General features: G+C 37.7%; 1 protein-coding gene across 5 annotated transcripts in view; it reads left to right on the forward strand.

The window, feature by feature from the left end:
- RET (ret proto-oncogene) overlaps positions 1-22,098 on the forward strand; it is an 83,770-nt gene that overhangs the window by 26,738 nt on the left and 34,934 nt on the right. For 2 of the 5 annotated variants that reach the window (XR_007631455.1, XM_050335634.1), the window contains exons 2-6: positions 16,076-16,327; positions 17,926-18,219; positions 18,695-18,936; positions 20,582-20,783; positions 21,241-21,440. Coding sequence is in view for 4 of the 5 variants with exons in the window: in XM_050335634.1 (XP_050191591.1) it covers positions 16,076-16,327; positions 17,926-18,219; positions 18,695-18,936; positions 20,582-20,783; positions 21,241-21,440 (1,190 nt within the window). In the remaining variant the exon portion in view is untranslated. Of the gene's footprint in view, positions 1-16,075; positions 16,328-17,433; positions 17,548-17,925; positions 18,220-18,694; positions 18,937-20,581; positions 20,789-21,240; positions 21,441-22,098 lie in introns of those variants that run through there. The other 3 variants (XM_050335645.1, XM_050335654.1, XM_050335662.1) reach the window with 3 other exon arrangements.

Here is a 22,098-nt window from a genome sequence, read left to right on the forward strand (position 1 = left end):
TAAATATCTAGAAAAAAGCATATGAACAGTTATGCTGAACAGTTCTTGATTGTAGCCAACAGATTTGGATCCAAAGTCTGTTTGTGTGTATCTGTATTGCTACTTTTGTTTGATGTTCACAGATGCATATACATGATTATGAATGAGCATGTACTACTAGTACATAGTCTAGTCTGTGCACAACCAATATGAAATTTAAGTGTTGAGATGTAAATTGTTTAAATCAGAATATAAATATGAGCAGTATTAATCTTCTCCTTGCTTTGTTTCTGTATTTTAAACATTGGACTCTGTAATGAGCTTTCTAGGATAAATTAATTGTTTTAGAAAACGAGATATTCTTCATGCTTAAGAAGAAACAGATTTAATCCAAATTGTTCTAGAAAAAACATGATTACAGGTTAAAGAAGCAATTTGAATTTTTTCCTGATTATAATTAATATCTACGCAGTGCTGTTTGTGTTATCATATATATTTATTTTGTGGATTTTGTATATATATGTTTGCTTTTATACATATCAAATCCATAGCAACTTTTTAATGCAGCTACTTTAAATCTTTTATCATTGTACTCAATCTTTGACAGATGGCTCTCGTTTTGTAAACCTACACATTTCCAGGAAGGTCATCTTTCAATTGCATATAACTTAATTTATTGAATCGAAGGTGAAACGTAGAAAATAATATTGGGACTGTAAATGTCTCTGTGTGATCAAAATGTCTTTTTGCTAGTGTACTTCTTGGACTTGGCATAAAAAAGGTTCTCTTGAGTAACAGGACAAGTGGCTTTAGGTGGCTTTGCTTGAGTAGCAATATTGGACCAGATGATCACCGGAGGTCCCTGCCAACCTCAAGCATTCTGTGATTTTGTGGGGTGTTGTTTCCTTAAAGAATCTATAGCACAAGACTACCATTTCTGAAAAAATACCATCTGTGCCTTCTCAAATTTTCTTTTAGAAGTGGAAATGATATTGGTAACTATATATGCTTCAGAGATGGACAAGGTGTCTCAAAAATAAATCCAATCTACTATGAGTAGGGTAATGCTGAGGAGACAGAAATATTGTCTGCAGGTGAGCAAACTGTTTTACAAAGGATCCAAGACATATGTCCATAGAGATTGCCCATTCTGTTCTGGACCTCAGCCTTATGACTGTGGAGGCCTGCTGTAGAACTCTCTCTCTTGCTCCAGGAGAGAGTTATATTTTACTCGTACAGCTGTATAAGTTGATTTGCTCTGCCTTTATTCGGAGAAAAGTGAATTAAACCCCTAATGAATAAATCTAATTTTAAAATTACATTGTTGATCTTCACTGCAGCAACATGCGAGATCCTTTCTGAGGTTGGCCAATCAAATGTGCAAAGTACAGTACAAAATAAAATATGTGCAGCTAGGCATTCCCATTTTCAGAGTCAGAGCAATGTGGTCTTTGTAAAAAGTGGTATTTCAGCAAAAATTGGGTCGGCCAAAAAGATTTGAGTTGAGTAGGCCCACAAAGTCCTTATGGCATCCAATAAAAAATAGTGGGTTTAATGATATATAGACTGACTGACTCCACTGGGCTTTTTGGTAAAGTAGCATTCATTCAAATGGATGGCGATCATTGAAGAATTACAGCTGATGTGCTACATTAATTTTGGTTTAAAAGGGGATATTGTTCAACCTTGAAAACAAAATGTTACTGCATTAAAGCTACAGAAAAAAACACATTAAACTCTTAGAGTAGTGCTAATTGTCCAAATACTATTTTGAACCTAAATTCTGGACAAAAATGTTTAAAGCAATGTACATCATTACCCAGGGAATTGTAGCCAAGACTTTGAAATATGTTTTCCTTAGCATAAGTTCTTAAAATATAGCACTTTATCATTCTTTTTGACTAAACATTTTCATGCAATAGTCCCCAAGCATGCATCCTTCTCTCCTTAGGTGTAACCCATACTCTCACACATTTATGTCACTGTGGATATGCTAAAATTTGTGTTCTTATTCTGTCTACAAGTATTTACAAAGTGTTGCATGTAGTCTCAGAGCTGGTGAAGTCTTCCAGGGTTCTTGACCTCAGCAAATTTGGATAAGGCCAGTGATTGTATTAAAAATAGGTGTTTTCGTGAGATATGTCTGCACTTGTCAGCTGTTCTGAGTCTGTAGCCTGGTACAGGCTCAGCATTACTGAGGCAGTAGAATGAAGTACTGTTTGTGTACTTTTAATCCGTGGTCTCTGAGGAGAGCTGAAGTGCTGCATGTCCAGGGACTCTTTTGTGAAGTGTGGGCAGGCTTGGCACAGTAGTGCCAGCTGTGGTATCACAGAATTGTTAGGGTTGGGAGGGACCTCTGGAGGTCATCCAGTCCAATCCCCCACCAAGGCAGGATCAGCTGGAGCAAGTGACACAGGAACACATCCCTGGGCAGCCAGGATGCTCTGCCACCCGCAGTGTAAAGAAGTTCTTCCTCATGTTGAGGTGAAACTTCTGCCAATTCACCTCTACCTTCCACCCAGCTCTTCTCAAGCTGTTTTCAATCTAAGAGTCAAGACTGCTTATGAAAAACTCCTGGCCCTTAAAACTTGAAGCATTTAAGGAAAATTTTGAGCCTGCTGTGCACCCTTTAGTGAGACATAGTCATCAGTCTGTGGATTTCAGGATTCTCCTCTTTCAGCAAGACCAGTCAGATGGTGAGCTTGAAAGTTAGACAAAATTGCTGGCAAATAGTAGGTCTATTTCTACAAATCTTACACTTACACATTGCTACCCAAATATCTACCCTCTTTTCAACACTAATTGTAATCCATGTAACTAAGCGTCTGATGCCTGTCAGTTGTTCTGCATCTTTCTGAAGCACTCAGTTTTGTGTGCAAGTGTGTAAGTATATGCTGAAGGCCACACAGTAATGTTGTGATTGCACCACAGGAAGTGGGGGTGAGGGCTTCCAGTGCTTTTGACATTTTATTTTTTATATAGTATTAAAATGTTGTTTGTGTCATGCCGTCCTTAAAAATGTTAGTGAGGATGACACCTTTGCAGCAGATCAAATAACCTTTGTCTAAATTCCTTCCCACAATTGTATTGCCTCTCAGTGGGCTACTGTATTTGCAGCATTCAATGGAATTGGTGTGCTGAGGTACTTGGAGACAGATCTATGCAGAGTCCCTTCAGAGAGTGCAGGGAGAGGTATGAGGGTGCCAGGCTTCACTGGAAGTCCCTTTGTACCAGAAACCAAGTTGTTGGTTTGTTTTTTGTTTTATTTTGTTTTCTTTTTAATTCTAAATCGTGTTCAAGATACACAAGCAATTGGGTTAGATAGCTGAGCAAAGTCTTCTCCAGTGAATGGAAAAATACGGGAGGTCAAGCCCTTTCTAATAACATATAATAACTAGGGAATAGTCACTGGAAACAGCATTGCCTTCTAACTGATTCATACAAACCCAAAACCAGAATCTTATCTCTTTCTTTGAAATCCGTGTTTATTAAGTTGTTAATTGCTTTAAATTGGAGAAACATGGAATGGACTGACACTTACTTATTTTCCTTCTGACTGCTTTTGTCTTTGCCAGCCAGTATGTGGGAACTCCTAGTGAGGGCCAGCAACACTTGTCAGTGTTCATTCCAGAGCAGAGCAATGGGAAAGCTACAAAATACTTTTAAGCAACTCTGCCCTCACTTTTATCACATTGAAGTCTCAGTAGCAAAGTTGCCCAGTATATTTTACTGTCCACAGAAAAATATTGGCACATCAGCAAAAGAACTGTGCACCAAAAATGTGAATATGGACACCTGTGGTTGGGTAATGCTCTGAGAAGTAGCTTTAGTGCCTCGTTCTGCAAGAGGCCTCTGGGATCTGAATATTGATTTATACCTTGAACCTTTTATTCTTTAGCCTGAAAATAGGAGAATATTGTTCAAAAATTTTTCTAGATATCCAGATTGGTTCTTATGTGCATTTTGCATCATATATGTTGTGGTGGTGTCTGGAGTCAATGTGGATCCACGTTAAAACTGAAACTGAGTTTGTTTTCAGTAAAGCCTGGGTTAGCAAATAATGCCTTAGGTATTTTTTTCCCGCTAGAAGAATCATCTCTGGAGTTCTGATCAAGTTTTGAATACAAAAATGTACACAGATAATGTTTTTTATGGACTTTTCATTATATTATAGAGATCATGCTGTATTTCCTTATTCTTTTTCTTATTTTTTTTTTAATTGCAACTGCAAATTGGAACTTCCATCTGAAATTTCCTGGTCCGGCATTTTTTAATCCCGTGTAGCATGAGAACCCCAGGAGTTTAGTCCAGCATTCTTTTTTTTCCCAATTTTTGATTTCTGTCACACTGACTTCAGAAGTTCTAGGAACATTTAGCTTCAGCCTTGAGTCCTGAACCTGTTGGCAGAGGATATTTATGAAAGGAAGAGTACATTCTACTGCAAGCATGTTATTGGTAACTGTAGCATAGAAAGAAATCTGTAAGTTATAAAGGCTTGTGTGTTGTGGTCTCCTTTTGGCATGAAATGTAACAGTTGTCATTAATGATAAAATGGGAATAGATAAGTGTATGCTATAAACTTAAGCTATGTTAAGTTCTTACAAGAAAAAGCATTAAGCCAGGCAGCTATTCATTCCTGGAGCAGGGAAACGGTCTCATGAAAAGCATTCATGGAAAAGTCAATGCACTTGGCATGTGCCATGACTTTAAAACCCTGCTGATGTTTGTGGTGCCTGTATGGAGGGTTTAAGGCACAGGTGAGAGTTTCTGAGCAGAGCCACCAAACCTGCAATTTTTAATTTACATTTCTCTGGTATTCAGTTGAAATCTGAGCTTGTGTTTTCATTACACATTACAGTCTTTTAGCCTGGGAATATTACTGCCTTGATAAGGAAAGAGGGGAAGCAGAGGAAATGAGGTTTTTTACTGATACTTTAAATTTAAAACATGAGCTCTTGATGAAATAGAGCAACAGGCACCTTTGCAGAGGAGTTGAAAAATCAAACTGCCTTGATAAAATATGCATGGAGATACTGTGCTGGAAAAAGAACGGATTACTTCTTTGTGACGGGAGATGCCACTTGGAGGTGTTTTCAGCTCATAAACAGAGCAGAAAGCATCAGTTTCACCATCAGATAAAAATGTAAATGTATAAACTTTGTGCTTCAGTATTCTTTTTGGGTTGGGTTGCCCAGGAGCTAGTTGCTGAACGATGATAGCACTTCCTTTGACTCTGGGACTGTCACTTACAGTTTGTTTATACATCAAAAATGTGTGATCAGAATGACTACTCTGGTAGTCTTACAGTTCAGAATAAATGTCAACATCAAGGACTATCTGTGTGCATCAGTGCAAGCCAGGACTCAGTGCAGACCTTGATGTAGTAGAAGTGGCTAATAATTATAGGCAGTAAGTAATCAGAAGTTACTCAACAGAAAAGCTGCTGTTTAGCAGCCTCACTAAAACCTTTATCAAAAGTGACTTTATGAGAGACATAAAGAATTGTCTTCTGTTGGCATTGGAGGATATAAACATGAGGCAAAGTTTTAACTTATATAGTAAAAATGTGTTTAAAGTAAAAAAGGCATTGAAATAGTTATGAAATGTGTTAAGCAAATTCAGTCTTTAATAATCAGAGTGTGTGCAATTGCTTGGCAGTCTGTGGTGGTTTGGCATGCCCTCCAGCAAGGGATTGGGCTGGAACCCAGAAGCTCACTTAAAGGAAAATAAAGCTGTTGTAAAATCCTGTACAGGCCCCTGCCATTCCAGGTTTTACTGCTGCTTTTATTGTTGTTTCTTTTAGACTTCTCTAGTTCATTGCTATAACTTGTTAGGAGTTCAGTGTAGTTCATGTCTGGCTCAAAGCTGGTTGAGAAGAGCTGTCTAGAACAGTCTTCTCTGTCCAATGCATATCATTAGTGGTCTGTCTTCCTGTTTCCAAGCCTTGTCAATACAATTTCTGCCCTTTTGCTGACAACATTTATGCTTTAAGACAACAGCATAATGACTAGCTACTGTGCAGTAATGACTGAAAGTCCCCAAAGGAAAATTTCTGTTTTATTAAGCAGTGATTTTGACAGCTGGGGGGGTGTGTGGTTCTTGTCCTTTTATGATGATTTTTTTTTTTTACGATGGCAGGTGTAAGATAGATCTTTGTGAACCTGTTTTAGAAGCAGCTCTGCCTTGTAAGAGTACTTAGGAAAATGTATTTGCTGCCAAGTGTCTTAAGGAATTAGAGGTTCAAATGCAGATGTGTCCTATTAGTGTTTTAGTTCTTATATGTATATCTGTTAAAAAGATAATAGAAATTGAATATTAAAAAATAAAAATATAAAAAGAACTTATATTCTCTATTTCATTTCGTAGTTCATGTAAAATGTGGTAAACTACACCTTAAATGCAATAATTAAACCAAAATGCTCTGTTAATTCATGACAAAACTTTAAATAAATTAATCAGTAAATAAGCTCACAGTCACACTGAGATTTTGCTTCCTGGATTGAAAAATTGAACTGCAGGCTCATAGCTCCCTTGAGTGTTTGGAAAGAGAATAGCAGCTCTTAATAACAGAGCACTTTCCTGTGAGAGGTGGACATTCATGTCATTACCATTTTTCTGGCAACTTTTCAACTACCAGCAGCAAAAGTTTTCATTGATTGCCTCCTGCTGTAAGGCAGTAATTACATTGCTATGTCTCTCTTTCATAAACTGCAGGAATTGCAGAAAATAAGGGGAGCTAGAGATATTAGATATGGGTAAAACACAATTCAGGCTGAACTATTTCCTATGTCACTATATGTGGTCTAGCAGGCTAATTTTTACACATCTGCAGTAAATATAGAAAATAGATTTTCCTGTGCAACAATGGAGAATCCAAAGTAAAAATTCAATCCAGATGCTGTAAAGTCATCCACTCCCCAGAAAATGAGAAGGTTTTCTCTGAAAATACAGCTTTTCTCTGAAAATCAGGTCCCTCTCACCACAGCCCAGGTACAGGGGTTGATCTTGTTGAAGAGTTAGACATTGTACAATTATCCCAAACTTACACTGTTACTGTTTGGTCAAGGTTTTGTTAATTGTTGTAATCCAGTGATATTGAGGGGGGGGAAATTTGCTATGTGAGAGAAATATTGGTAGCTGTTTCACTTGAGTGTGATGGCTTAGGCATAGGAAATGGATGGAGGTGCTTGTGAATTGCACTGAGCTGTCAGAAAGTGATCCCTTATGCCTGACTCCATCTATCTATAATTGACAGGAAGACTTGCATTCATTTTGATGATGTAGAATCAAGTGCAGCTGGAGGAAAGGAAATGGGGAAACTTGAGCTTAAGTAGTAATGGAATGCAGGAGTTTGTGCATATACAAATCTTTGTCATAAATCAACAGTTAATTGTTTTTCTTTCATTTTCATGACTTGGGATAGTGAAAATTTAGTACTTTACTGAGGAGTAACACAGTGATCTAAATGTATATCTTAATTTAGGAAATGCATTGTGATACTGATGTCCTTTTAACTAAGATAATGAATTTAAAGTTATTTGTCTTTGCCTTCAAGGATCCTTTCATCTTGTCAAGTATGCTGAACAATTTCTGCAGATAAGAGTGTCTTGTGATTTATCTTCAAGTTTTTATGAAATGAATATGTTTAGTTGTCAGTACCTTGTTCTCCTAATCGGTGCTATAATGTTTACCTTCCATATGAGTGAAGCACTGTTAGAGTAAATATATGTGAAAGCTAATTAAAGTATAACAAGAATTTAGAGCACTTGTATGTTACTACGTTGTTAGTTGAGGATTTTATGGTTTTGAGACTTACAACTAGTGTATGTCAGTTTTATCACAGAACAGTGATACATAACGTCACTGGTCTTCTCTAGCTTCTCATTATCACAATCTTTATGTATATATAATACATAAACACATCCTAGAAGGCACAGAGAGAGCATGCACAGAGGGTGACTAGAAAAAGAAATCTTTAATTAAAAATTGGAAATGAAACAGCAGACTGAGTCCACCGTCTTAGCATATCTTGTCATAGAATGCAGAATAATTCCTCTTGACAGAAATATGAACAACATGAATGAGCCTCAAATGTGCTGGGTTTTTGTAATTCATTGAAACTAGTGAAAACAAAAGAAAATTATTGAGAAGTGTTAGATTAGAGTGAACCAGGATTTGCAGTCTGTCTCTGACACAGCTGGGAGTTTTACAAAGATCGCACTGCAACACTTTACTCTCAATTTTGCTTCTCTTCTCAATAATCTTATTCCCTTTCTACAAACCTATATAATGCAGAAAAGAGAGGATGTAAATGTAAAAAGAAACTTTGAATACTTGAGTTTCTTATTTTGTGTATCTTCAGCAGTGTTAGGTTAGCCCACAGCCCTATCCAGTTCCTGCTGCGGGGAGAGTTTGTTTACGGAATGCATACTATGAACTATTATTATTAAATCATAGAATATCCTGAGTTGGAAGGGACCCACAAGGATCATCAAGTTCAACTGAAAATTATTGCAGTTTACCTTTTTAAAAAATAATGAAAAGTGTACATAGGATTGTATAATGTTTCCAGTGCTGGGGAAGTACTGATAGCACCTCAGTGGAGATACTTCCTGGTTTCCGATGCTGGAATTGTTGAAAGCTTTGTCTGTGTTCGAAGATTCGGCTACTACTTTAAAAAACTGATTTTTCTTGTTCTTAGTGTTCCTTTTGCTTTAGAAGGTTTGCACTGAATAAGGTGCTGTTTAGTTACAAAAATGGGCTACGAGCATGGGCTCTCTCTTTGTGAGATCATTTCTCTGATGCTTGCAAATTTGGATTAATTCTCAAAGCAAAATACAGAGAGGTCACTAGAAATACAGAAGTATGAAACATGATAAATCGAGTCTGTGCAGAACTGGAGTGGTATAAAAATGAACCATTATGTCATCTTAATTTTTTATGCTGCTGCGTAAACACCCTAAATTTGACCCAGATGTAAATAAATTCTATTAAATATTTATTGATATAATTTGTGCTGCAAAACAATAGTAAGTTTCCTTGTCTTACATTTCAGCTCCATATTCCTGCAGAGCAAAATTATATCCAGGTATTCTCAAGTAATTAAGCCATACTTTATAGGAGTGGCAGAATCAGGATCTGAAGAATTTTCAGAAACCCCTGCAATCTCTCACAGAAGCTTTCCATGCATGTTAATTTCTATGAGGGATAGTTTAAGTTTTACTTATTTAGAACAGTGAAGCATCAAAAATTTGCCCTTTTGCTAAAGTAAAAAAAACCCCAAACACAAAAAAAAAAAAAAAAAAACCAAACCACCAAAACACACAAAAAAAACCACCCACAAAAACCAACCAACTAAACAAGCCCCCTCCTGAAAAACACAAAACCAAACAAAACAAGTGACAAATCATAAGAAAGCAAGAGGAAAGAAACTTGTAGCATTTTTTGCACTTAAAATTAAAAAGTGATTTTCTAAAACTTACGTAGAAGTACAGATTCTGGAAGGAAAGCCTAGGCACAGGTTTGACCTCGGTCTGAACTGGCAAGTAGAGCTTAAGTAGAAGTGCTGTTCTGTTCTCTGGTAGATACTGAGCTGCACAGATTTTCCACAGTTCTTACAAGTCCAAATTCATTTCTTTTTGATAAATTTAGGGTCTGTCTTTGATCTTGACATTTGTGAAATTTATGTTCCATATGCGTGATACAGAAAGGAGGCTTTCATTTTGTCAAATCCATCTTTTGGCTTTACCAGGTCTGTCTTACTATTGTCTTGTGGAATTCATTCTCATTTATTGACTAGCAGGTCAATATATATGGCTGACTGAGCTTTCTTTATGCAGTATTTCTATCTACCTAATTTCTATATTTTCAGTCTAAAATTTAGGGTTGTTTTTCAGTACGAGCATGGGAATCTGTTGAGGAAAATCACAAGAGAGGCAATTAACTTAAAGCAGACCAGTTTAACAGGTCTGGAGTATATTGTAGTTAAGTACTGTTTCTGCTTACCATCACTTCGTAAGGACCTGTTCTCTCTGGAGGTATCATTCATGTTCTGTAAAACACATGTATTTCACTGATACTGCTGTTACTGAAATTTATTCTATTGTTCTCTAACAATTGTGCTGCATTTAAATGTACACAACAGGTGAAACTTAGCAATTACCCAGCTCTATAAAGCTGGAGTACACTTTGAGAAAATTCTGATATGAGGCTCTACAGCGGTCTTTCCCCAGTCTTCTCTAACCTGGGGCCCAGACAAGCAGCTTTAAAAAGAACCAATTTATTTCATTTTCACTTTAATAGAGTTTCTTATGTTTTCTGGTCCATACCACATCTGTTACAATTTCTGTAATGATCAACTTAAAAATAACACACCTAAAAGTAAATAATGTCATGCTGCTGAGCCATGTTAATGTCTTGCTAGTTAATTAAGTGAATACCTCTTCTTCTATTTGTCATTGTCCTAGTGACCCTCAAACACACTAGCAGTTACACCTGGCAGTAATGCTGCAACCTAAACTCGGTGAGCTGTTGGTGGAATTTGACTTCTCCATATAAAACTGGAAGAAATTTTTATGATCTGTGCCAGAAGCAGTGTCCCCTGGGTGGTGGTCGTACACCCAGGGTGGTTGGCAGGCTGGCTTGCCCTGGTGCCTGGCTGTGTGGGCACGTGAGGGGGAGCTCAGTGGCCCCAGAGTCCCTCTGGCACCGGAGCTGTGTTCCCATCTGGGAGAGGCTGACTCATGCTGTGGCCACCTGGTCAGCTGACGATTGAATCCCAAGTGTTGTTCCTAGCTCTGCTGTTTCATACTGCTTTTCTGTTAAGTGATGTGGGGTTTTTTTTCTAAATTACAGATTTTTTGGTTTATGAGGGCAAGTTTATTTCCTAATTGTGTAGGGACTAGGAGGGAATTAAGTGAGGAAGTCCTTTAATTTAAAATATACAAGTGCATTACTGCCCTTGTTCTTGATGAATCGAACATTAGGTATATTAATACTAGTAATGGAACATAATGGCTACTCGTCAGAAGTAAAGATAATTATTTCAGGAACACAAAACTAACGGCAGATAATTGCTTGTTGAAATCTGATGCTATATAACAAATGGAGGATTATTAACAACAGACTCCCATGTTCATCTGTTACATCATTAAATCCTGTATATTACAATGATAGGGCTATCATTTCATTAAAAGCACTCCCCTTTTCTTGGAGATGCATGTCAATGTTTGATTAAGGATTTTGATTGCATGAGGGCTGTTCTGTTCTAAATAACTTGTGTTATCCTCCAAAATGCTGAGAAACTCTGAGTAAATTTTGGCAGATGCGGATTATATAGGAGTATGTTACTTGCTGAATGAAAACCATCATTCCATTTCCATTTTGCTCATTTTTTTTCTTCACGTCTTTTTAAAAACACAGCCCAGTGTTTTTAAGTGCGCATTCGTCCAGCAGCCACCTTGAGATCTGTGAAAAGAAGTTGGAAGGTAACAAACACTCAGGCTTGAGAGACAGTTTTCAAATTACATGAGTAATGAAACCTAAAATAACTTAGGAGTTTAATGGTATATTCCAGCCATTTGAAGCTTCTCTTTGGAAGAGGACATTGGAGTTGATTCTTCTGTTTTATGGACCAGGGTAATGGAATGCTCCTGACCAGCAACCCCACTGTGTGCTAGTTGTCCTCTCTTATCACCATCACGTGCTTTGAGACTCTGCAGGTGATCCACCCAGACCTGAGATGGTTTTCCAGTTATCTGAGCATGTCCTTTCCCAGGACAAATCTTGTGACTCGGATGGTTCACTTCAATACAGGTTGTCTGAAATCTGCAGTTGTACCTTGAAAGATGGTTACAGACATTGTTTGGGAGAATGTCTTACAGTGAAGTCTTCCTCTATGCTAATAAAAAATTTCATGCCACTTCATTTTGTGTCTAAAAAATTAAACTATGTTTTTTGTTATCCTGGTTGATTGTAAGAACATAATGTTTCTAGAGTCTGTTTAACAGTTTTCATCGAGTTGCCCCCCAGTGCTACTCAAAACCAGAGTAACATGCATAAAAAGTACTGAAAACATGTGAAGTTTTCTGCAGCAAATTGTGTACCAAAAAAAAAAAAAATCAATTTGTATCAAAAAAGGCATTATTTACCTAATCATTCATGACTGAAAAAAGCCACATGAAAAATTGCCTTATTTCAAAAGGCAATCATGAAGGCTTCAAAGTAGATATAATCTCATTTCTTTACTCTCATTTTACGTGCTTTCTCTCCCTGAACTGGAAAACTGCTGTCATAACTGTATCTATTTCCTGTAGGAGCTATTAGTTAGTAGCATTACATCCGCTTAAACGTGATCACTTTTCTCTTCTGTGTGTTACTGATATGCTATTATCCCATGATATTGCTCATCCGTCAGAGGTTGCCGTGTTTCCTGTGCCGTTTGTAGTACGGAGAGCTGAGGCATCCTCTGAAAAAAAGTTCAGAGATCCCAAAATATTTCAACAACACTCTCTCTATTATGTTACTCATGTATATTACAGAGCACAACCTTCTCGTGGTGTATTTCAAGCTGTAATGTGAAATTTTTCTCTGCTTCTAATTCCTAAGCAAAAGCACTTTAACGATCAGTTTTGAATGTAACCATCTCGATTCCTCTTTGTTTAAATGGTAGATTCATTAAAAACTTCATCTGGCTTCCATAGGAAGCTTGCACAAGTCCTTGGAAATGGATTTTTTTTTTTTTTTTTCCAGGACACAAGAAACTGTGGCCAGGATTAGAACCTCTTCCTCCTGCAGCATACTTGCCAGATGGCAAGTTTATTGAATCTGGTTTTAACTCACTAGGGCTTAAAGGAATGAATACAGCTATGAGATGTGGGTGCTGTGTTTCTACTTCAAAGGTCTCCTCTAACTTGAGACTCCAGAGATTTATATTCAGAGTGTAGTTGTGACCTGGGCAGCCTGTTGCATATCTCTTATCTCTTTCCGTGCTTAAAATGGAGTTAGGATGACACAAACAACTTTACAAAATCCCAGTAATTTCAAATGTTTGGTGAATCTTGTTACATGGCTAAATCAAATTCCTATTTTTTTAAAATTTATTTTATAATATTGTAAAGTCTCTTCACTTGAAATACATTTTCTTTACATTTTCAAGTTAAACATGGAAGTATTACATATCCACTGCTGTAAGTTAAAACTGTCCTTGGGTGTTGTCCTCAATATAGAAATCTGCTCTGTACTAAAAACTAACACTTCTGATGGACAAAATTTAGTTTCATCAGCTTTTAGGTGTGAATGGAGGAGTAAAAGATCTTGTTTCTACTTAAATTCCCTGCAGCAGTGTTCCCTCCTTGTCTGAAGTGGCTTTTAATTCAAGATAGAGTCACAGAGTATTCTGAGTTAGAATGGACCCACAAGGATCATCGAGTCCAACTCTTTAGTGAATGACCTCTCTGGGGATCTAACCCTGACCTTGGCATTATTAGCACCATGCTCTAACCAACTGAGTTAATCTCAGTTTTTAAACTTTTGAAATACATTTCTGGTTAATTTGTGGTGCTGATTCTAAATTATATTATGAAGGAATCCTCTCTTTTCAAAATACAAAGCCTGGTTTTGTATTTCTGTTATTTACAGAGAAATCAGATTTTTATATTACAGGATTTTTTTTTTCTTTTTTTGATGATGGAGAAGACTCCTCCTGTGAACTGATGCCAGAGAACTTCAGAGAGTCTGCAGTATAAATATTAACTTTTTCTTTCAAGTGCAGAGCAGTCAGGATGCTGACCTCTGCTGAGGTGTAGTTGCTTGCAAGGTTTTAGGCATTTAAGTGGCCATGTCTGTCATAATTATTTATGTATTTGGTTAAACACAACTGTACTCTCATGCATCATGAGCCCCAATTTATAGAGCAAAGCATATAAAGATTAACACACTTCTTTAAGACAAGGAAGCAAATAATTGCCACTCAAAATATTCCATTTTTTTCCTTTTTCACTTTCAAGATACACTGTTTATATGTACTCTACTTTCTATATATTCCTTTAACTGGAGGTGATTTCATATCTCACTGTGGTGCTGGTTCTTCTACCACAAGGTATATTTGTGGTGCTGAGCACACAGCATCACTCATGCTAGGACTACAGGCTTGGAAATATGGAAATAATAATTATTCCTCTGTCCTGTAGCCAGTGTTGTATAGGCCTCATTTGTATGCATTTGTGGGTTAAAAGTAATTTTTTAAACTTGAGTAGTGAATTTTCAGTGTTGAATTTCTTGTGAGGAAATTTTCATTGTTCCAGAATCAAGTTTTTATACAAAATACCCCAAGGGAGTCTATGTGCTTGGGCTGGGACTGGGCTTGCTATTTGGATATCACCTTATCCCTCTCATTAATGAACCTTCTTGGTAGGACTTCTAATAGCTCATATTCCCAGGTTTTCCTTCACTTCAAAAATGAGAGGGACTGAAAAAATATTTGAAATTTATTACAAATGTTCAGGAATCTTAACTTAAAAAGAAGATGTTGATAGCACCATAATGAAAAGTAATAATTTTCTCCAGAGAGAGGATGTCAGGATTTAATGCTTTTCTAAAACTCTCAAAAAGAATATTGTTGGCTTCTCTTTGATTTAAGTCTGTTGGAGTGAATTCACCTACCATATTACTTTAGCACCTTATTCATATATTGCAAAGTATATGTAGGAAAAAATAATGGACCCCTGTAAATCTCATGGATGTAATTGCATCCAGGGATACTGATGATGTCATGAATCATTGCAAGGTACAATGGTTTCTGTGGTATTTCCAAATGAAATTAGAGGTCTCTTGTTTACAGTTTGTTTGCGGTGCACTCCTTTCAGTAGAACAGTGTATGGATCCAATAATAATACAAAATAAATATGTGCTGTAGCCTGATGCTATTTTGAAGATATTTTGGCATTATATCCCTAATTCTACTGCTGCATTACTATCATTTCCAGTTGCATCTGGCTTGATTTAAGCTGAGAGAGCTTTGTAGTAATGACATAAGGAAATTGTTATTGTTTACATTTGTTCAGCAGATGTGTGAGTTTTTACATGCTTGACTCCTTATCAAAGTGGATTAAATGATGCACAGTTCTGCAGTATGCAAGTGTTCTTTAGATGGGAACAAGTACTGACTGTCAGTGCATGTGAAGTCCAAGAGTGACAGTTCCAGTATTTCAGTGCATATGAGTGCAGTGAGCATCACTTTGTCCCTTCCTTGCTTACTGAGCATTCCATTGTGATCACATTTGCAAGAAATGAAATTGGAAGGGAAGAATTGGAAACTGGTAGAGAGGCCATTGCAAAATGACCTAGTAAGGTGAGACCAGTTGAAGAAATGGGCGTCAAGGCAGTAAGAGCTCTGCTAAATGTAAATGTCTCCAGTGCCAGGGTGGGAGATGATCAGGTCAGTCACAACCATTGTACTAAAAAGAAATGTATGTTTTCATCCTCATTCGGTTCTCAGCTTTCTCATCTGTCATATTTAAAGTACTTACAAGACTTTTATATCAGTTTTTTTAAAACAACTCTCAATTTTCTGTACCAAAAGTATCGTGCTGGCGTGTTGAAAAAAGGAGGGAGTCACAAAAGGACTCCTCTGTAAGAGAGGTTTTATGTAATCTGAGGATAAGTGTGTAAGCCATTGATACATTTCTGTGTTTTCTCTCAACAGAGAGGATGTTTAGGCTTTCAATGGAATTACAGCTGAGACTGCCAGGTAGAAACTTAAGTAAAATTTGGCAAGCAGAGCTTCCTTAAGTGTTCTGCTTAAACTGGACCTTGTCTACAGCAAGGGAGTTTTGCTTTCAAAAAGCAGATGATTTTGTAACTTGAACATAAACTATAGAGGACATTTTTAGTGGCTGTGTCCTTGGCTTGAGTGCAGCAAAACTGTATTTATTTACACCAGATGAGGATCTGCCTTTTTCCACATCTTTTTCAGTACTTCTTTGCTTTTTAGAGAATGAAACCTTTGGTTCCTTTGAAATACGTATCTTAAGAAAATGCCAGTGCAGAAAATCATTTAACTGGGACTACCTCTTCTCTTGTATGCCTTCCTTTGCAGTTGCCTTTGGTCTCTACTTCCCCAGGAAAGAGTACTTGGAGAATGTGTACATTGATGAGCCAGCAGGTATGCCGCTCCTGCGCATCCATGCCTTGAAGGATTCATCTGAGGAAGTGGCCCACTTTCATCTGTGCCAGAACCTCATAATTTCTCGAGCAAGATCCCATGAAAATAACTGGTTTCAAATCAGAGAAAAAACAGGACTTCTCTACCTCAGCAAAAGCCTGGATAGAGACGACTTTAACATGTTGTGTAAGTATGAGGAGACTAGCTTTTCTTGTTGAGGTGTCTGTTCACAGAGAAAAACACATTCAGATGATGAGATTTCTCCAGCAGAAGATGAGCATCACATTTTAAAAAAACCACACCTGCCCTTTTAAAATGAGGAATCTGACCCAATGAAACCCACAACAGGGAACAATATGCCAAAGCAAATGCTGACCTTGGACAGATCCAGTTATTCACACTGGGGACTCCAGTCGGGTGGGAAAGTTGCATTACTTGAAATTTTTTTTTTCTGCATTCCACAACTATGTAAGTCACAACTTTACTATGAGGTTTGAAGTTTGCTCATCTACTGATGCAAGTGAGGCCAATTCCAATGCTTAGTGCCCAGAGCAAGCCTGTTAGAGAGGTTCAAACTCCTGAATTCTGGTTACATGGATTCACAAAGTACATTTGCACGTAACACCAAAGAGCTCTTAGAAGAAATGGCTAATTGTAGCTCTCTCCCTCTCTTGAGATTTGGCTTTGTTAGAGAAGCTTACTGTTGAACTACAGAAATTAATTATCTCCTTTTTTTCCCCTTCTTTTATACTCTAGCAGTAAATTGGTTTTGGTGATTTTGATCTATGAGGAAATTAGGTATCATTAGACGGTGGAGGAGGAAATGGGTGAGGAGTTAATGGCACAGTGCTGTGATCAGTTGCAGAAATTTTACTGTTGGGGAGAGTCTGTAGTAACTGTCTTCAGTTTGTAAGAACCATATATCAACTCTACCCTCTGACTTAGTTACCTTGATGTTGAAATTTTCAACTTCACACACTTACTGTTTTATTTTTTGGAGTGCTGAGTGTTTGGTATCTGAAAATGATACCATTTTCACTGCATTTTTGGTACTTGGTGTTCATGAATATCAGAGAGCTATTTGTAACTGAACAAAGGAGGAGCATCTATCCAGCACCTGAGAGCCTTGTTTAGTTCCTACAAATCAAAGCGACCTACATCTTTTCAAGTGAATTAGATCTGTTACAGAGATATTACTGTGCTGTCTGTAGTCAAACCAAGGTAATCAAAATAAGGTTTGAGCGTGTATTAGTAGATGCCACACGTTAATTTTAACTCCTATTTTATCTTTTGTCCAGGTCTTTATATTTAAAAATGACGGACAATCTATCCTCTAAACCTGAACAATTTGACCCATATCCTCAATTGGAATGAACTGTCAGAATGCGGTGACTGAAATGACAGTAGTTATGTGTCTGTCCTGAGTATCTGTTGCCATTTCATGCATTATTTTTCCTGTTTCCACCCCACTCTGCTCTAGTCCCTTAAGAAAGCAGTCCTACAAAGAAATGATTACTAACAGAGTCCTGGTTTATGTCAGTGTCTTACAGACAGAATGCTGATACTGTTTGTGAAGTTCCATAATGTAAAATTGGTGCTAAGCCCTTAGTTTTTCGGCTCACTGGGATTATTGAGTTTTAAGGTCTTCCCACCACAATAATTGTTTTATCACACAATAGGACTAAATGATCATTTATGAAATAACAGAGTAGAAAATGAGGAAAAGAAATGTTGACTTGTCTTCTGTAAAATATTTCTTCTGGTGGTTTTTTTTTCCCTTGAAGCTGTAGGAAACTGGATGCCATTATCAAAGGTGATGCTGTATGTCTTCCTTTCATCCCACCCTTTCCAAGAGAAGGAATGTGACTCTGCTACACGCACCACGGTTTTCCTCTCTTTGATCAATGCTACGGCACCAGCTTGCAGTTCCTTGACAGCAAGGCAACTTTGCTTCACAGAAATGGATCTCTCCTTTCACATCAAGGAGAATAAACCACCTGGCACATTTCATCAGCTCCAGTTACCCTCAGTTCATCATCTGTGTCAGAATCTCAGCATTTCCTACAAACTGCTAGCAGGTAAAACTGGAACTGAGCTGGTTGCGTACCAGCTATAGATGCAAACAGCTGCACTGTTTAAGATCTCTTGTAGTAGATCCTCTAGATTGATTCTGTAAAGGAAGTTCCATTGCAAATGTAAATTGAACCTGAAGATTTTTCTATTGAGATATACAAAGGGGATGGAAAGGAGGACTATCCCTTTTCCTGAAGAAAAGATTAGTTTTAGAAGTTTGTACCTGCTAAAAGCAGACTGAGAGTATCCTGAGCTTTCAGTGGTACTGCTTCTAGACTGTAGAATCTTCCCATCTATTCCATATTTTCTCCCTACCCTAATATAACTGCATGAATTACTTCTTTTTCACTTCTGAATCTGTCTTTTATTGTGTAGTCATGATGCCCAAATGGATTGCAAAGAAGTATTAAAGAAGAAAACTATCAGAACCCTATACTGGGAAGTGATTGTCCCTCTTTATCCTGTGGCTGTGTTTTCCAGCTGAGGGTCTGCCCTTTCGATACAATGAGAACACCACCAGCGTGCGTGTGACACAGCGCCTGGACCGAGAGGAGAGAGAGAGATACGAACTGATTGCCAAGTGCACCGTGAGGGAGGGATTCAGGGAAATGCATGTTGAGGTGCCCTTCCTGGTGAATGTGTTGGATGAAGATGACTCTCCTCCCTTCCTTCCCAATGGCACTGATACTGCGGATGCTGTTGTGGAGTTCAACAGGAAAGAGGTAATGTTCTCCTTTACCCAGTGCCTGCAGTTGGAGCACAGCAGTGGGAGGTTTGATTATTGGGAAGCACCATGTTCTGGGTAATGGATCTCAGCAACGAGCCCATCACCACACCATGCTCTGCAGATTGTAAAATGCTGTTTGTAGGATTCCTCTCCCCCAAATTATATCTTATTTGGACCCCAAAGAAAGAAGAATTTGGATTAGTAATCAAACGTGAAGAAATTTGAGCGGTTTCTAAGGTCAGGATGGACAATTGCTGAGTCCGTGGTTAGGACTGCTGTATCTCTCTGTACTGAGCTCTGCTCTATTTTTTACATGGTTCTTTCCCCCAGATGATGAAAATTGAGTGGTGTTAGAGCAAGTGTATATGTGTACCAGTCCCATACATGCAAATCTATATAAGACATCAGAACTACATTCAGAACATTTATTAGGATGCTGTAGAAATAGTGGTTGACTTCTGCAGGCAAACATTACCCCTGTGAAGTTTCCAGGGCCAGGCTGTTAAGGGAGAGCTCCAGGATCTTCTTTTAATGGTGCTCTTTCACTTCCCCCTTAACCATACCAAGGTGATCTTTCTAAGGATTTGAATTTCTCCATGTCTTTGGTGCCCTTTGCACACAAACACCACTTGCATCAGTAGAGGAGTGCACAGGTGGGCTCTTTGGCTCTTCCATGGAAGCAACAACCCTTTATAAGTCAATGGTATAGAGAAAACATTTCTTTGAGGGCCTAAATGATGTGTTTGTCATGAGAGAACTTCTGTTTCCTAACAACAAGATCTCTTTTGGTAGTCAACTCTCCCTTCAAAGTACATTTTGATCATATTTGTGTCTGGAAGGGAAAAGACTAATTTGGGAGTTTGCTGCCATCTCCTGACTAGAAGAGGTCTTGACAATACACCTGTGAAGATCCCATTTGCCTGGGCGTAAAGTAATTCCTTTTTATTTTTGAAAATTTTGAGAAATGAATGTTTCATTTAGCTCTGCATGATAGAATGTGAAGGTCTCATAAAACTGTTTGATAAAGTAAAATATTCTTTTTGAAATTACGTACCTGTGAAGTGTTCACAATGTAGTGAATTTCAGTGATCTTTTGTAGTTAAAAAAAAAAAGAAAAAGGGCATTATATCTGGAAACATTCCGTCTAGTGACTAAACAAACATGAAAGAACAGAATTGCTAATAAAATCTTAAAGGCCTTTTGGTCGCAGTGTCCAGGTAGAGAACAGCAATCCAGTAGACTAAGCAGACAACCCAGACCACTTCTGTCATGCGGGTAATGAGTTTGACCTGTCTGAATGTATTTTGTGTCTTGTAAGCGCCAATATTAATTACCTACTTTTTAAAGTAGCATTGTAGAATAACTGATTTTAAGAAAAGAAAAAGATCATGAACTGTGCATGTGCACTTATTTCCTACCTCAGTAATTTAGCACTGTATTTAGACTCAGACTCAAATGATTCTTTTCCACTGTCATCCTCTTTTGAGCTTTTAACTCAGATCCAGAATAGGTCTGAAATAGTGATAACCTGAATCTTAAAATTAATTTGAATGAAAGTGAGTTTCAGTGAAAGTTGTAAAGTTTTGTTTGAGCAATATTTCAATCTCCAAAACACATGTCCTTTTATCTTTTCCTTCTAGGGAACTGTTCTTGCAACTCTGACTGTGTACGATGCAGACACCACACCCATTTATCCCCTTGAAAGCAGCAGGAAGAAATACACGGGAACCATTGTCACTGATGATCCCTGGATAAGTGAAACATTTCGTGTGGAGCACATCTTTGATGAAATCCACTTCAGCCCAAATGGCAGCCAAGTGAGGGGAACTCGACATGAGTACAGTAAGGTCTCTTCCTTTAAATAAAGGAGAAGTTGCTTGTTAATAATTGACCAGTAAGCTGTTGTAAGCATTTTGTAAATATTGAGCCAAAGAAAGCTGAGAAATTTCAAGGTAAGAAAACAGACTTTTAAACATGTACTGAAAAAATGGAGTTTGTGCATCTCTGGCATAGGGAGCATATAGGATGATAGTTTGTAAACTGATAAGCAAGAGGTTTTGATTGTAGGATTCTCAGCATGGTAGGTAAGAAGGGAAGAGGGCCTCCCAAACATCTTGAATGGCAGAGACATAACTCCATAAGAACATATTTGTTATTTGTATTGCCTTCTGTTTCCTCTTAGGAAATTTTGATATATATAATTAATTTTGTTGTGTCTATTTTTGTTGGGGTTGCTGTATCAAAATATGCACTTACAGATAATGTGGGCTGGTAATAGACTAGTCTTTTTCCTTTGCAGAACTGGTACTGAATAAAAGCATTTCAGTCACAGAGCATCGTTACTTCCAGTTGGATGTTTTGGTGAATGACACGGAATTTCACGGCCCAGAAAGAACAGTGATGCTTCATTTCAATGTCTCCATCCTCCCCGTCAGCATTCAGTTTTCAAACGTGACTTACCAGTTCACAGTGAACAGAAACGCAGAACGCTTTGCACAAGTAAGAACTGTGTTAATTATACATTCACTTTCTGATAGAGCTGAGACATGGATCACTGGGGTGAGGTGCATTAAACTCTTTGTTGGTTTTAACTGTTTTATGTAGAATCAGTGAAAAATGTGATACCAATATGGTTGGTGCTGGATGCAGTGGGTAGCAGGTAGACTGGGCAGTAGCTCTCCCATCACATAGTAATAGAGAAGGGGCCACACATGGAAGTACTAATAGAGAAAAATAATGTGTGTTATGGACAGGAGGACTTTCAACCATGAGTGGCTTAGGCATGAATAACTGGAACAATATCAAGAGCAAAAAAAGAAATTTGCCCAGCTGTTGGAGTCCCAGCTCTACATATTCCAGTATATTAGTGGCTTTTTTTAGATAATGGCTAGTTAGTAATTAATGTGTATCCTAACTTAACCCTCATTTTAGCTTAATCACCACCATTGCCATTAATAATGCTTCCCAGAAACACTTTCTAACAGGTTGACATTAATCAGGTGAAAATTACAATGTAATTCCTATGGAACATGTACATTAGTAATGAACTAGTTCAATTTAATTCATGTTATGAAAGTGAATATTTAAAACATCAGTGATGAGTCTTTCTGGGAGAGCTGCTGGAAAACATGCCTTGTAACTATTGTAGCAGAGAGGA

Source organism: Myiozetetes cayanensis, unplaced genomic scaffold (genome assembly GCF_022539395.1).
Source record: "Myiozetetes cayanensis isolate MyiCay16 unplaced genomic scaffold, myiCay2020 scf10, whole genome shotgun sequence".
NCBI lineage: Eukaryota > Metazoa > Chordata > Aves > Passeriformes > Tyrannidae > Myiozetetes > Myiozetetes cayanensis.